The 13,943-nt window shown below is 51.2% G+C and overlaps 6 protein-coding genes across 6 annotated transcripts; 3 read left to right on the top strand and 3 right to left on the bottom strand.

Annotated features, from left to right (window-relative positions):
* Nucleotides 1-808: 808 nt before the first annotated feature.
* Nucleotides 809-2,626, bottom strand: Z517_04794 (uncharacterized protein; the record flags this gene model as incomplete). Its single annotated transcript, XM_013430122.1, has 1 exon — nt 809-2,626. The coding sequence occupies one exon, from the start codon at nt 2,624-2,626 to the stop codon at nt 809-811; it is 1,818 nt and encodes a 605-aa protein (XP_013285576.1).
* Nucleotides 2,627-3,585: 959 nt separating this feature from the next.
* Z517_04793 (uncharacterized protein) lies at nt 3,586-4,764 on the top strand (the record flags this gene model as incomplete). The annotated part of the gene is made up of 1 exon (XM_013430121.1): nt 3,586-4,764. One exon carries the CDS (start codon nt 3,586-3,588, stop codon nt 4,762-4,764), a length of 1,179 nt encoding a protein of 392 aa, XP_013285575.1.
* Nucleotides 4,765-5,149: 385 nt separating this feature from the next.
* Z517_04792 (histone deacetylase RPD3) lies at nt 5,150-7,355 on the bottom strand (the record flags this gene model as incomplete). Its single annotated transcript, XM_013430120.1, has 2 exons — nt 5,150-6,274; nt 6,327-7,355. 2 exons carry the CDS (start codon nt 7,353-7,355, stop codon nt 5,150-5,152), a joined length of 2,154 nt encoding a protein of 717 aa, XP_013285574.1.
* Nucleotides 7,356-8,088: 733 nt separating this feature from the next.
* Nucleotides 8,089-9,120, top strand: Z517_04791 (26S proteasome regulatory subunit rpn11; the record flags this gene model as incomplete). Its single annotated transcript, XM_013430119.1, has 1 exon — nt 8,089-9,120. One exon carries the CDS (start codon nt 8,089-8,091, stop codon nt 9,118-9,120), a length of 1,032 nt encoding a protein of 343 aa, XP_013285573.1.
* A 202-nt stretch (nt 9,121-9,322) lies between these two features.
* On the bottom strand, nt 9,323-10,129 carry Z517_04790 (uncharacterized protein; the record flags this gene model as incomplete). Its single annotated transcript, XM_013430118.1, has 1 exon — nt 9,323-10,129. One exon carries the CDS (start codon nt 10,127-10,129, stop codon nt 9,323-9,325), a length of 807 nt encoding a protein of 268 aa, XP_013285572.1.
* A 619-nt stretch (nt 10,130-10,748) lies between these two features.
* On the top strand, nt 10,749-12,599 carry Z517_04789 (uncharacterized protein; the record flags this gene model as incomplete). Its single annotated transcript, XM_013430117.1, has 2 exons — nt 10,749-11,945; nt 11,994-12,599. 2 exons carry the CDS (start codon nt 10,749-10,751, stop codon nt 12,597-12,599), a joined length of 1,803 nt encoding a protein of 600 aa, XP_013285571.1.
* Nucleotides 12,600-13,943: the final 1,344 nt, after the last annotated feature.

The raw sequence follows: 13,943 nt of genomic DNA, 5'->3' as shown, positions 1-13,943 counted from the left end.
TAGGTGTGCAGGTATCAGGGAGAAAAGCAGGGAGTGCTCTCGGTAGGCCAACACCTAAATTAACTTCCAGGCAGATAGGCAGGGCGCAAAATAGGGCACCTCCTGCCGACGTGGGAGAGAAGAGAGAACAAAGGAAGGAGCTTGGTGCGAGGTTTGTACTCGGTACAGCACACAATATGGCATTTAAACCAAACCTCATATTTGGTCCCCTCGGCGTCCCTGGGCGTCCCTAGGGCAAACCTAGCTTTGACCAGGACGAGCTTAAGCCATTCATCGCACCCAGAAATGAGCCCCCCTTGTTGGCCCCGAGTGCTCCCAGTACTCCCCTGATTGCCCCCCTGAAGTGCCTCCAACTTCCCCCTCCGACGTCATTCTACATCAGCGGATACGTATGAGGCTTTAGCCAGTGTCCAACTGAGTTGGACCATGAGCTGATCCAACATCGACGCTGTGCCAGACAGAAACGTCGACTAGTGAAAAAAGCCATAGTGACATAGCCCAGAAACCCCACAATCAGGTGTTCCTCCTCTATTATAGCATAGAATGAAGTCATTGTACATGAGAATATTGATCGTCGTCTCTTTTGTTGCCCTATCTGGAGATCGTCTCTCCATATCGCACCACCCATCCGTACACGCCTGTATCGGTACAATGTTTCCTTAACGGTCCTCGCAGCGCCATACAACCCGTCCGAGCCACGAGTCACCGTTTCCAGAACCCCATAACCAGTCAAGCAATGTCGACAATTTGAGTTAAACAACCAGATACCTCCCGATGCCCATTGTTGAAACGGTGTGTGCCCGAGATTTCAATTGGTGGCCCACTCAACCGTCTCCAGAGCTAGAAGTACCAGAATGAGTGTGGATGGCAAAATCCAAACCACATAGCTTTGAAAGAGAATGTTTGACATGACCGTGGGATACACGTTGTTTGTCTGTGTAATGGCGCTCAGCTGGAGAGCAGATGGAGCCCCAGTGAGGAGAAAAGCAACCACGATGAAGATCTTGTCGTCGACAATGCTGACTGGGACGTATTTGGCGACCAGTGCGAGAAAAGGTGCCATCAAAAGCGTCGGGAACACCATACGCGCCAGCAATGAAGCATACAGAAGCCTGCTCTCTTCCTTCGGATCCGTGATATCTCCTGGTTGATTCTTTGGGATGGTGTTTCTGGCAAGGTTTCCTCCAAGCACCACAAGAATCAGGGGCACCGCGACAGCACCACTTTGTTGCACTGCTCGAGTGGCGGAATTTGCGAGGAAAGTTCCTTTATCGAAGAAGAGATGCTGTAGGTAGGGCACAGACGCAACTATTATGGCAGCCAACATCGACCACAACGGCGGGTTCATAAATTCCCACACGCCTGCCAGGAAAGCTCGAGTCTTGAACGCGGTGTATGACATGGCTTTTTGCACCGGCTTGGGAAGGGAGTCAAAGGCCCGCCTAGACCTCATCCGAATCGCATGCCCGATCTTCAAGAGTTGATATCGTACCACGTTTCTTCCTCGATTGATGTGTCCTTGAAGGCCTCCGCAATCCTCATCATACTTTTTATTGTCGGGGTATTCCAGCCAGGCAGGATAGTCGGGGTTGTGATGAGGCTGCACCATCCCGTTGGTAGGAGTGGGCAGCAGATCCGGTGTCTCGTGAGCAGTGCCATTCGGCTGCCGGTTGGGAGAATTTCTCGATGACCTGTTGTGCGGAGTACGAGGAGTTTTGAGACCATCCGACTTCGCTGTGGTAGGCGATTCGGTGCCTATCCGAGTCTCGTCGTCGTCCTCGACTTCGTATCCATCATAGTACTCAAAATCCTCACTCATATCTCTGATTCCGTCATAACTGGGGCTCAGAAGCCGACGGTTCTCGCGGTCATCGTCGCTATACTCGCGATATTCTCCTCGTCCCCGTTCAACGCGGTCTTCCTTCTTCGTCCCACCTTCTGCTTCGGTGTAGCTGTCTGGTGGCGCAAGCAGGACATTATAGCCCCAACTCCAGCGAAGAAGTTGACCCAACTGCTGGAATATGAGTAGGTAAAGAATACCTCGAGCTCCAACCTCCTCGTCATTGTCATTGGGGACTTTATCCCAATGTAGCCCCTTGAGTGTTTTAGACAAGGATAAGACCAGCGAAATGGGCAACGAGTTGGAGTTGCCAAACACCCCCATGGCAATCACAAAGTTGGCCTGTCTCTTTTTGAACTTCATGACTTTCCCAATGGTCCAGGCGCACAGGTATGATACCAAGGTTTGAACGACAAAGATTGCCGGAATGATGGCTAAATCTACCAGCTTCTCCGCCGTGAGCTGTGACGCCAGTTTGGTGAAGATTAGGCACGGAGTAAACAGCATGACGTTCAGATTTGCCATCAACTTCTGCCCCTCCGCATCGAACATGCCTTGTCTAGCCACAATGTATCCCGGTAAACTAACGCACACCACTTCCAACACGGCTTCGAAAACAAGGAGGGTAAGATGTGCGAAGTTCGGGTGGCCAGAATGAGGAGCGGCCTTCTTGAGAATCTGCAAGGCATCGTTGGCTAAGGGTATCTGGTCACGAGAGACTAGTCCGCTGAGAATCTGTCGATTGTAGAGGGATGTAGGACTCGTAAAGTACTCGGAAAAAGGCATGCTGGTACTCTGACCCCCGAGGATCCGGACAGGCAGATCGGGGGAACCAGCAGGAGCGGGAGGGGATAGAAGACCTCGTAATATGGAAGAGATCTAAAGGGTAGTCTTCTGAAGTCGTGTTAACACAAGTCGACGGGACACCGTACGCTGCGTCAATCCGATACAATAGACCGCAATAAGGTAGAGTGAGTAAGAAACCGAGGGGAGGTTTGGCAAGTGAAGAGGTTGAAAGGAGGCCGGAGTCGGCAGGGAGAAATATGTCCCGCGTGCCGCACTACAACCACAGGAGCTGTCAGAAGACCGCTAAATGCAGGGAAGAAAAGGAAAAGAAAGAAAAAAACAAGAATACAAAGCACAGCAAGAAGGAGAAGAAAGTGGTTGCGTGGTGAAAGAAGCAACTACTGGAAGCTGAAGCTGCACGATTAACACAAGGCGGTTTGATACGGCGTGATACAGGCACACGATGACAGGTGATTGGGGCTCGATGGCCTAATTTCAAGCACAGCCCAGCCACATTTCTTGTCTTGACTGGTTATCAGCAACGCCGTCTCTCGTTTGTCATTGGCTGAGGAACATGTGCTCCGGACGAGTTGGTCTTGATTAGATGGAGTCTCTCGTCGTCATTGCATCAACGCCTCCGATCTACGGGCTACCCTCTGCTGCTCTGTCAAAACCTTTCCACAGTTTGAATCCTCCACACTGAGCGCAAAGCGCACCTTCTCCTCCGCTTAGATGGCATTTACATCTGCAGCATGGTCGACAAGAGAGAATTCAAATGAACCATACATCCCTGCTCCCGATGACTAACACATGTTTTCCGCGCTGTTAACATCTCCGAGGGCAGTCGACAATAAAAGAGCTGGGAAGTATATAAGGAAAGAGAAAGGAGGGTGGAAGGGGTCTCGTCCCGTCTCATTTGTGGATGACTCCCAAGCTTCTACACTCTTGTTTTGTTCGCCATGCGAGCCCTTCACCTTCCTGGCGTTCCACACGGACAAGAGTTCTCCTTTCGCTTTCCAAGCAACCCGCCCACTCCGTCAAACTTGGAATACACAGCGGCAGACTACCCTGAACCTCGTACCCACACAACTGATTTCTCCGCATCATCGCAACATGTCTACTTGATACGTGTCCTGCTTACTGCCTTAACTCGAGGCGAACTAACCTGGCAAGAGATCCTCGAGCCGGCGCGCTTCCAACAATACGGTGGTGCGGTCCCAGGCCACGATGTCGTAGGCGTCGTGGACAATGTTTTCACTTCTCCCAAGTCAGGATCAGAACCAAAATTCTCACCCGGAGACAAGGTTTGGGCTCTTCTCGACTTCGATCGTGATGGCGCAGCGGCCACATATACACTTGTATATGAAAAGGAGCTAAGCCTTGCGCCGAGTAACCCAAACAGCTCCACTATGGCGGATAAGAAATGGGAGGAACAACTTGCAACGCTCCCGCTCTCAGCCTTGACAGCTTACCAAGCACTTTTTAAGCACGGCAGGCTACCTCTCTCATCACCAGAACCATTGCCGCCGCCAGCTGCCTTGCGCAAAAGAGTCCTCATTCTGGGCTCCGCAGGCTCCGTCGGCCTCCCGACGCTCCAACTCGCCAAAGCATCTGGGTTTCCCGTAATCGCAACATGCAGCTCTGCGTCTGCACCTCTGATAATGTCTCTTGTTGACAAACCCACAGACACTGTCGTCGACTACACCTCTGAAGCATATACCTCCCTCCCAGCCACCTTCGTCTCACAATCTCTCCCACCAGTGGACCTAGTAGTCGATTGCATTGGAGGGGACACACTCTCTACGCTCCTCCTCACCAGCACACCAGCACTCAATACCATCATAAACCCTGGTGGACGTGTGGTTACAATTGTGGCCCCGATCAAGACCTATGGGCCCGAAACAGCCAAGGCGATCCAAGGTAACTGCTCCAGGGCTGGTGTCGACGTTGACTTCTTCGTCGTAAGACCCTCGGGAGAGGAGCTGGATGTTCTTGCGCAGTGGGTAACAGCAGGGAAACTAAAGGGATACGTCCAGGAGGGTTTCGACTTGGATCACGGAAGAGCTGCCATGGAGCTTGTCGAGGCCAGGGGACGAAGAGGCGGGGGAAAGGTAGTCTTGAGAGTGACAACGCAGTAAACTGCTTCGCTACCGCTGTGGAGGACTCATTTTTCTTTCATTTTTAATGAGCCCCTGTGGCTTCTAGAGGTAAACATATCTCAGCTCATTGAAAAGGTATCAATGCATATCCCGATTTTAAAGATGACAACAGTTGCCGCCAGACCATAGCCGCCTCTCATTTTGGACCAGCCCAGCCGACACTCGTCCTATTCCAACGCCATTCGCGTTCCCCTCCAGCATACAGCATTCCCTTTCGTAAACGCTCCGTCCTTTGTTGAGGCGCCAATGACATTTCATATGCGCCTTGCTTCGATGTCCTCAGTCCTCCTATACTCCCATACCACCGTGATCAATAGACCTCGGGCTCACCTCGTTGAAGTAGTTCGAAACTCCAAGAGCCTTCCTAAGACACTTGTACCGAATCAGCTCCTGTCTCTGTAGTGGTCTCCGGAACCTCAGGAGATGCCTTTACATCTTCGCGTTGACCCTGATCCTCGGTTGCCTCGGATATTCCCACTTTTGCCAATGCTTCTGTGCGAGCTTCCCCTTCCACATTCGCTGACTCCCTTTCCACGCGCCCTTCTTGTGTCTTCGCAACTTCATCGTCACCGATATTTTCCTGTTTGATAGCAGCTTCTGGATCAGCTGTGCCAGTGGCATCGGAATTTGCGGGAGCCGTTGAGGTAGTCGGAGGGGTGACCGACTTGCCTTCTTCGGTATCGGCCATCGCCGTATCTGAAACCGTCGCATTAGGAACATTTGGTGAGTGTTCTTCAGCATCCGGTGTAGGTGGTGAATCCGGTGGCGTCCGTTGCTGCTGGATAATTATCGACGAGTCTTCTTCAGTGGGTCGAACGGCTTCGGTCTCGTCCGCGGGTGCAGCATCTCCATCTGGCGCCTCTGCATCTCCCATCTCAACATCACCATCTGCATTTTCGGCTGGTACGCGATGGTCGGGAGACTGCAGACCGGAAGCGCCAGCAGAATCATTTAACCGCTGTTCACCATTAGCAGGGCTTGGTGTCTGCTGGTCGACCTTATCGTCCAGATCGTCGTCCACATTCATCTCATCTGCCGCCTCATCAGGCAGACTTGACGCTTGTTGCGGTGTTCCTGTCCCACTTCGGGTTTCTACACCAGAGTCATTGCCACCTACATCCATGATATGTCGGAAATTCTGCATGATGCGCCGTTTTCGGCTGGCTGATGGGTGTCCATTCAATTCCTCCATTTCTTCATCCTCACTCTCGGAAAGTTCACCGTTCTTCTGAACGTACTTGTCTGCCTTGCGTTGAGTGATGCGTGTATCTGGGTTCTGGTCCTCGTCAAGATCATCGATGGCAGCCTCGTCTTCGTCGTTCATTCCCAGGGAATCTCTAGGTACGTCTGTCATTTGCACTGAAGGCGCATGAGCGGTCCTTTTCATATTTTCCAGCACTTGGCTGAGGATTTTCTCGAGATACTCTCTCGAGTTTGCGTTTTCCATGTTTGAGGGGCGGACATCCAGCTCGTAGTCAGGAGCGTAGTACTGGGAAAGATGAGTTAGACACATTCGGCTCAAGATGGGGAGAAGCTCATACCTCATAGTAGTCGTTGTATGGAAGATTTGGTTGCATGAAATCACCCACAAGGCACCCAGTTTCGAATGCCCACGTTCTTGCGACATTTCGCATGGTGTAACCGCCGCCACCCAGAATGAGGGTAGGGAGATTGAAAGATTTGACAAATCTGACGCAGTTGGCATGTCCTCTCATGCTGAGGTTGAAACAACCCAGTCGATCACCAGAGAGAGAATCGCCTCCACACTGCAGGACAACAGCGGAGGGTTGATAGTACTCCATAGTAGCTCGAATAACCGGTTCAAAAATGCCCTTGTAGGATGAATCGTCGATGCCATCCCGAAGAGGGAAATTGACCGCGTAGTATTTGCCAGAGCCAACTCCAATATCTCTCAGCTCGCCGGTCCCCGGGAAATATTCGCCATATTTGTGGAAGGATACAGTCATGACTCTGTCAGTGGTGTAGAACGCTTCTTCCACGCCGTCACCGTGGTGCACATCGATGTCGATATATAGGACTCTTTTGTGGAATCTGAGAAGCTCGATGATCCCGAGAACGATGTCATTGACGTAGCAAAATCCGCTTGCTTCTGATTTCTTCGCGTGATGTAATCCACCAGCCCAATTTATGGCAATGTCTGCTTTTTGACGATTCAATCTGGCAGCGCCTTCCATCGAACCACCTGCGCTGATCCCGCAGAACTCGAAGAGACCGTCAAAGACAGGACAATCATCGCCGACATTGTATTTTTGCTGCTCTTTCTGGTATGAGTCCATGTTATCGGGAGTGACCTTTGCAAGGAAGTCAATGTATTCGTCGGTGTGAAACTGTGTCATCTCATATTTCGATGCAGGCTTTGCGCGGTAGATTTCCATCTTCTTGTACAGGCCATAGTTCATCACCAGCGAGTGCGCAAGTCGTATGCGGTGAGGCTTCATGGGATGGCCCGACACGTAGGCATAGTTGCCAACGTCGGAGTCGTAAAAATATGCGACTCGTTTCTTGTCCTCACGCTTGAGGGGCAGATTGTCCACAGGTGCGAATGCCATGGTGGACGTAAGGCAGCAAAGGTTAATTGGTAGAGCGGTGGAACGAGTAGCGATGATGAGTATGAATCGACAGATATAACAGGGCGTCTTTCGGGTCGTCTCAATATCTTGCCCTACTCCGTCCGTTTCTTTCTCTGGACGGAGCTTGTCAACCCGTGGGGGACGACCTTGGAGAGTAGGAGAGCCGATTGGAAAAGGCAGCGAGGATCTGATTGGCAAGGCGCAGAGTTTCTCTTACATATGGGACGCCCAGGGTAAGAGCAAATCTTCTCCTAGAGAGACAGAAAGGTGGAAAGCAGGTGGAAGCACAGCGAGAGGTGAATTATTCCATATTGCGCGAGGGCAAAAGGGCCACCCAAGGCCCATGGTTCCGTCTCCAACGATCTGCGGAGGCCAAGTTGGCTAACCGCTTTTGGGACCCGCATATTGAACGCGCAGTTCATGCTTGCCTTGCAGCTTCATATTTCCACTCAAACAGACGACCATAACCTACCTCCTCCCTGATCTCCCATCACATTGTGTTTCGAATTATTTTTGATTCTTGCAAATCAAAAAAGCCTCTTAGTATCTCGCCTCGGCATTCTTCCCTGCTCAGGCTGTTACCGGCGTACAGTTCCGCCACGAACTGACCTACATCAGGATTATCAATCTCGAGTCGGCGACCATTTTCCCTCCCTCTTACCTTCGCTGCCTATCCTCTTCGCCGTGATTTCTCTTCTCCCTCAGAATCACCATGGATCGATTTAACCGAATGCTGGCTGCGGCACATATGGGCGGCACGCAAACTGGGCAAGACACAAACTTAGTCGACAATTCAGAAACCGTCTACATTTCCTCCCTCGCCCTTCTGAAGATGCTCCGACACGGAAGGGCGGGTGTTCCTATGGAAGTCATGGGACTGATGCTCGGCGAGTTCGTTGATGACTTCACTGTCCGAGTTGTCGACGTCTTCGCAATGCCGCAATCAGGAACTTCCGTGAGCGTCGAGTCTGTTGATCCGGTCTTTCAAACAAGGATGATGGATATGTTGCGCCAGACAGGTCGACCAGAGGTGGTAGTGGGATGGTATCACTCACACCCCGGGTTCGGATGCTGGTTGTCCTCGGTCGATATCAACACGCAACAATCATTTGAACAGCTGACTCCCCGCGCTGTGGCTGTCGTCGTCGATCCCATCCAATCCGTCAAGGGTAAAGTTGTCATCGACGCATTTCGGCTTATCAACCCCCAAGCTATCATGATGGGCCAAGAACCTCGCCAAACTACCTCAAACCTGGGTCATTTGAACAAACCCTCTATTCAAGCACTGATTCACGGCCTGAATAGACATTACTACAGCATCGGAATTCAATACCGCAAGACGGGCTTGGAAGAGAACATGCTCATGAATCTGCACAAGGAAGTCTGGACTGAAGGTCTCGAGTTACCCTCGAGTTTTGGCTCAGAACGCAAAAGAAACGAAGAAGGCCTACAACAACTCGTTCAGCTTGCCGAGGGGTACGAGAGACGTGTGCGAGAAGAGAACGAGTTAACCGCTGAACAACTCAAGACAAGATATGTGGGAAAAGTTGATCCGAAGAAACACATCGAGGATGTCGGCCAGCGGTTGATTGAAGACAACATCGTTGCCGTGAACAGGCAAATGATTGACAAAGAGGCAAGTGTGGCCAAAAAGCCTGTGCAAGCGAATGGCAATGGCGCAAATGGTGCTCATCGAGACGGGCCTGATCAAAATGGAGATATGGAAGTGGATGAGGAGCTGTAGGTGATGGGCAACGGGACTGGCGCGGCTTGTAACTTGTATCTATCCGTCAGGGCATGCATGCACGGCGTTGGGCTACAGAAAGAGCTAAGAGTTTACATGCGGTCTTTGAATGACTCTGGTTTTTGAGTCAACCGGGCAAGATACGATCAGTACCTGAAGGATCGACAAGAGGTGTTACGACGTAGGAAGTGTATTAATGTGGTTACCAAAACGCCAGTTTCACCCCAGCCGGGGTGGTGATCGCCTTCGTTGGTCCTAAAGTACATGTTCTGCCCTTAAACTCCACTTCCTTGAGCAACCTCGACACCAACGGGCCTGTGGTGTCGATGCCTGGATTCCCGCTCATTTCAACGTGGCTTACGTGCGGCATGCACGCAAGGACATCTCGCAGGAGCTCTCCACAGAAGTCGGTGTAGAAGTCTAGTGAGACCCTGTATTTCTCAAACATCGGCAAGCTCGGATCAAGCTCGACAAAGACCTTCAAAGTGTGGACAGCAGACAGCTTAGACAGGCGCTTTGCCAGCAGTTTACCTACACGCCACGTCTTGGGTGGACTGGTCCAACTCGAGCCGACCACCATTTCCAGTGAAGTCACCATGGCGCGATACACAGGGCGAAGCTCTTGTATGACCGGCGCCGGGGTGAAGTCTTGGAGAGGAAAGATTCGGAAGCTTGAAGTGCTGTAAAGAATGTAGGCAGCTTCGCGGTGTGTCCTTTTGTTGGCAAGCATAATACCTATGCGGGTAGGCCTCAACCGACCATTAATGAGTCGATAGCCCGGCTTGCCGAACAAGACTAAGTGATAAATCTTGTTACGGATCTCTGCTGGCAGGTCGAGGAATGGAAAAGGGTCTCCTTCCAAAGAGATAGTACCCAACGAGTCCACGACAGAAACAAGCTCCGAGGAAATGGTCACATTGTTTTTATCCTTCGAAGTATATCTCAACTTCGTACGATCGTGAGGGATCGGAAAGGCATTCACGAGACCTTCTTTCCATGACGGCGGCATCGGGGGTTGGATTCGTAGGGTAGTGACTAGGGACAAAGCGAAGGCTGATCCGCGCGTAGTTCACCACTCTTCGAGGTGACGGCTTCATACACTCATCGTGATGGATCTTGGAAAGGAGGAAAGGAATGTATCGTCCTTACGGGGCGACTGGAAGATCATGGGCTGGCCTCTCGTGCGCTCTTGAGGAGAACGACAGTTCTGTTTGGAACGTTTTTCTGCCCAGCTAATACAACTCCTCGAACATATGATATGTCTGTGGACGGCGAGTCAAATAATTCTGGGGTGTAAATCAACTTTCTTTGTGGAAGAAAAGAGGAGAAAAGAAGAGAAAGAGGCGGAGACAGAAGAGGAGTAAATGTAGATGCGGAGCCAGAGTGCCAGTTTGCCGCGGTGGAGGCGACTGAGGCTTGTGACCGAAGATGCTTGGATGCCAAGGATTAAAAGAAGTTGAGAGTTGGGGTCGAAAGAATTTCGCTGGGCGAATGCAAGATGCAACCATCATCAGACTTCCCATTATTCCAGGAGCCCGCCTTGTACCGACGACAGTAGCTACAAGCGTTGTCTAGGACATCGACATCTCATGCCCATTTTCTCACCTTGAGGGCATGTCGATTGAGAGATGCTAAGACGTGCAGCATTGCCTCTGTTGAGGCCGCGCCACGCCCGGCCTCTGCTGCCGCAAGCACTGATCCAGATCCCGTTGCGATACTACTCCAAAGGGGATCGACCTGCAAAGGACGCAGATTACAAGATCCCCGGTATATCAAAAGATTCGCCGCAGCAAAAGGAACCCCTACGAAAAATCCCCTTCACACGACCCTCCCAAGCTTCGGATGCCGACAATCGCGGAGACTCATCGCCTATCACTCCATCAAAATCGTCCCCAAATCCGCCGCGACCTTCTGAACATCCTCCATTCGGCACCGATCCGGCTCGGGATCTCGACGATGTCTCGGCATCAGTGACTGAAGCACGCAAGAGATCTTTAAAGGATGGGGAGGGACAACAGAAAGAACTTGAGAATGAGCCAGGCGCCCCCCAACCAGAAAAAGTTGCTGCGGAACAAGAAACTCTGGGTGAGCGTGATCAGACTGCGGCAGAACAATCGCAACAACCCCTCCCTGATCTGACCAAAGGCATCCCATCGACCTTGGACGCGGAACTTCGTGAGGCAAGGTCGAAACAGAGCTCCCATGCCCCCAGCCTCAACATCACCGAAGATCCGTCGGAAGAGCTTCCGAGCGGAGCACGTGGGCGAGACCGCCGCGATATTCCTCGAGAACAATATGTCTCTTCTAGCGATCGAAAGAAGAATGCGGCGTTCCGATACATGTACATTGTCTTGGGATTGGGCACCATCGGCTTCTCCGTTTACTTGGGACGCAACTGGGCAGACGAAGAGGAGGAGAAGAAACACCCTGATGCCCCTTCAGGATGGGGCTTCAAACCTTTCTACAACAGAGTCAGTGCTCGTCTATCTTCCACCTTGAGCTATTACCGAGATCCTGTCTCGCCGAAACTCCTGCCAGACGAAGATCAGGACCCCAACTTCCGATTTCCGTTTGTTCTTGTAATAAGCTTGGAGGACATGCTTGTTCATTCGGAATGGACTCGTGAGAAGGGCTGGCGGATAGCCAAGCGACCAGGAATGGACTATTTTATCCGATATATGTCAAATTACTATGAACTTGTCCTCTTCACCAGTCAACCTATGGCGGTGGTGGAGCAGGTGATTCGAAAGTTGGATCCTTACGGCATGATTCCATTCTACTTGTTTCGCGAAGCGACATTATACAAAGACGGCGGTTATGTCAAGGTGAGCAGCCAAATACGTCAACGGGAGACTAGTCACTGACCTGAATAGGATCTTTCGTATCTCAACAGGGACCTGAAAAAGGTTATCATTATGGACACTGATCCGCACCATGTGAAGCATCAGCCTGAAAACGCTATCATCCTGCCTAAGTGGGATGGTGATCCAAAAGATCAGACGCTGGTTCAGTTCATTCCCTTCCTGGAATACCTAGCGACAATGGGATTCAGTGATGTACGAGAAGTCTTGAAGTCATTCGAAGGAACGTATATACCTGCCGAGTTCGCCCGAAGAGAAAAACTCCTTCGGGCCAAGTTTGAGGCCGAAGAAGCAGAGAAGCGCAAGAAAAGACCCAGGAAGACCTTGGGGAAACTGTCATCAATGTTGGGACTGTCAGGCCACAACCCAGATGGGATGCAGAGTCCTGACGAGGCTATGTCCGAGGGAAAGATGCTCTGGGACCAAATCAGGGAGCGTGGTCAAAAACGGTACATGGAGCTGGAGAAGCATATTCAACAGGAAGGTGCCAAATTTCTAGCAGAACGAGAAGCCGAAGAGAAGCGATTGCAGGAAGAGGCGTACAAGAGCATGAAGCCTGGTAATTGGTTTTCAGGTCTGTCAGGCAGCAAAAAGGTTGAGGAAACGGAGCAGAAGTGAGGCATGATTGACATTGACTGGGAGGAGATATGCATGTTGCACATTCCAAGCCAGTGCGGATCTTGATGGTTGGTTAGAATATTCTTGTACAAACAGCTGTGGAAATAAATATCTGAGGCAGAGAGAGGCCTGGCAGTTCGTGTCAGAGATATGAGGCGGCGAGGCCGGGCGGGTGTAAATTCAGAAGACATCATCTCTCATCGTATACACATTTTCGAGCTCCGGGCGTTAGTAGATGGGAGAGACTCTTAGTGGTTGAGGTGGATGACCTGCTGGTATTTCTAGAGGTGTGATGGAGATGGTCTGGCGAATGTTGATGTTGGTGATGAGCGTCAAGCTGAAACTGATGGAAGCCCAAACGAGTAATTCATCCGGCCCATGTTACTGTGTCTAAATGAAAGAGAGGAGAATACGGAGTTGGTGGAGGGAGAAAGGAGGTAGACGAGGTAGATGGTGTTTGATATTCCTGCTACATGGGTGACGGCGACATGGATCAAGTATACAATAAATAGGGAATGCGAGATGCAGGATGCATCTACTGGATACCTAGTCACCGGCATACATGGGTGATGGTGGTGAGGAAGTACACTAGAGATTGGGGCATGCTACTAAGAAAAGAACTGCCCGTAAAACATGGGCAGCCTGGGCTAAACTCGATTCGGAGGAGCCTCCGTCAACGTCTAGGCCAACCTCTGTACATACTTGTACGGAAGTACCTAGGCATGTGGTCTGGCACTCTGGGTCGCCTAGAGGAAACCCAAAGGACTAAGAGGACCCTGCGATTGGCAGTTGAGTCTCGCTAATAACCATCGTGGAGATGGTACCGCGTCTAATTCTTCAGGTGCCCCCTGGGACATTTAGGGGGTATTCGTGGGGGTTGAGGGCGTGAGAGGCGTGAGAGGGTACTGGGGCGCCCAGCAAAACTCAACAATAAGGTGGCTTAGTTAATTAAAGTCGACTAGGTACCTCCCTATGAGTACCTAGACACCTAATTACCTAGTACGCCTAGGTAACTTTACCGTGCCCTACCTAGCCTGCAGGTGGCTGCCACGGCTGCTTAACTGCTCCTAGCTTGCCTAGGAAACTAGACACTCGCTAGCCCTGCTAAGATTCGACTTCGCACGCTGACCACCTTGCACAACCTTCTCCGGAACTACCCAATTCGCCTTTCTCATCCATCATCTCTGCTATCCGACACCCTTAATCTTCACCCATCGCCACCGTCCATCATATCAGATTTCAGCTGAATGCCATCATCCATCACTTGACGACTCGATCGACATATACCTCGCCTATTCCCAAGCCCCCTCAACGTTGGCGCAAAAAGAAGGGAAGCTTTTCCTT

Source organism: Fonsecaea pedrosoi (assembly GCF_000835455.1).
Source record: "Fonsecaea pedrosoi CBS 271.37 unplaced genomic scaffold supercont1.3, whole genome shotgun sequence".
Classification (NCBI taxonomy): Eukaryota; Fungi; Ascomycota; class Eurotiomycetes; order Chaetothyriales; family Herpotrichiellaceae; genus Fonsecaea; species Fonsecaea pedrosoi.
The sequence above is the reverse complement of the archived record's forward strand: the minus strand, read 5'-3'. Positions and strand labels throughout refer to the sequence as shown.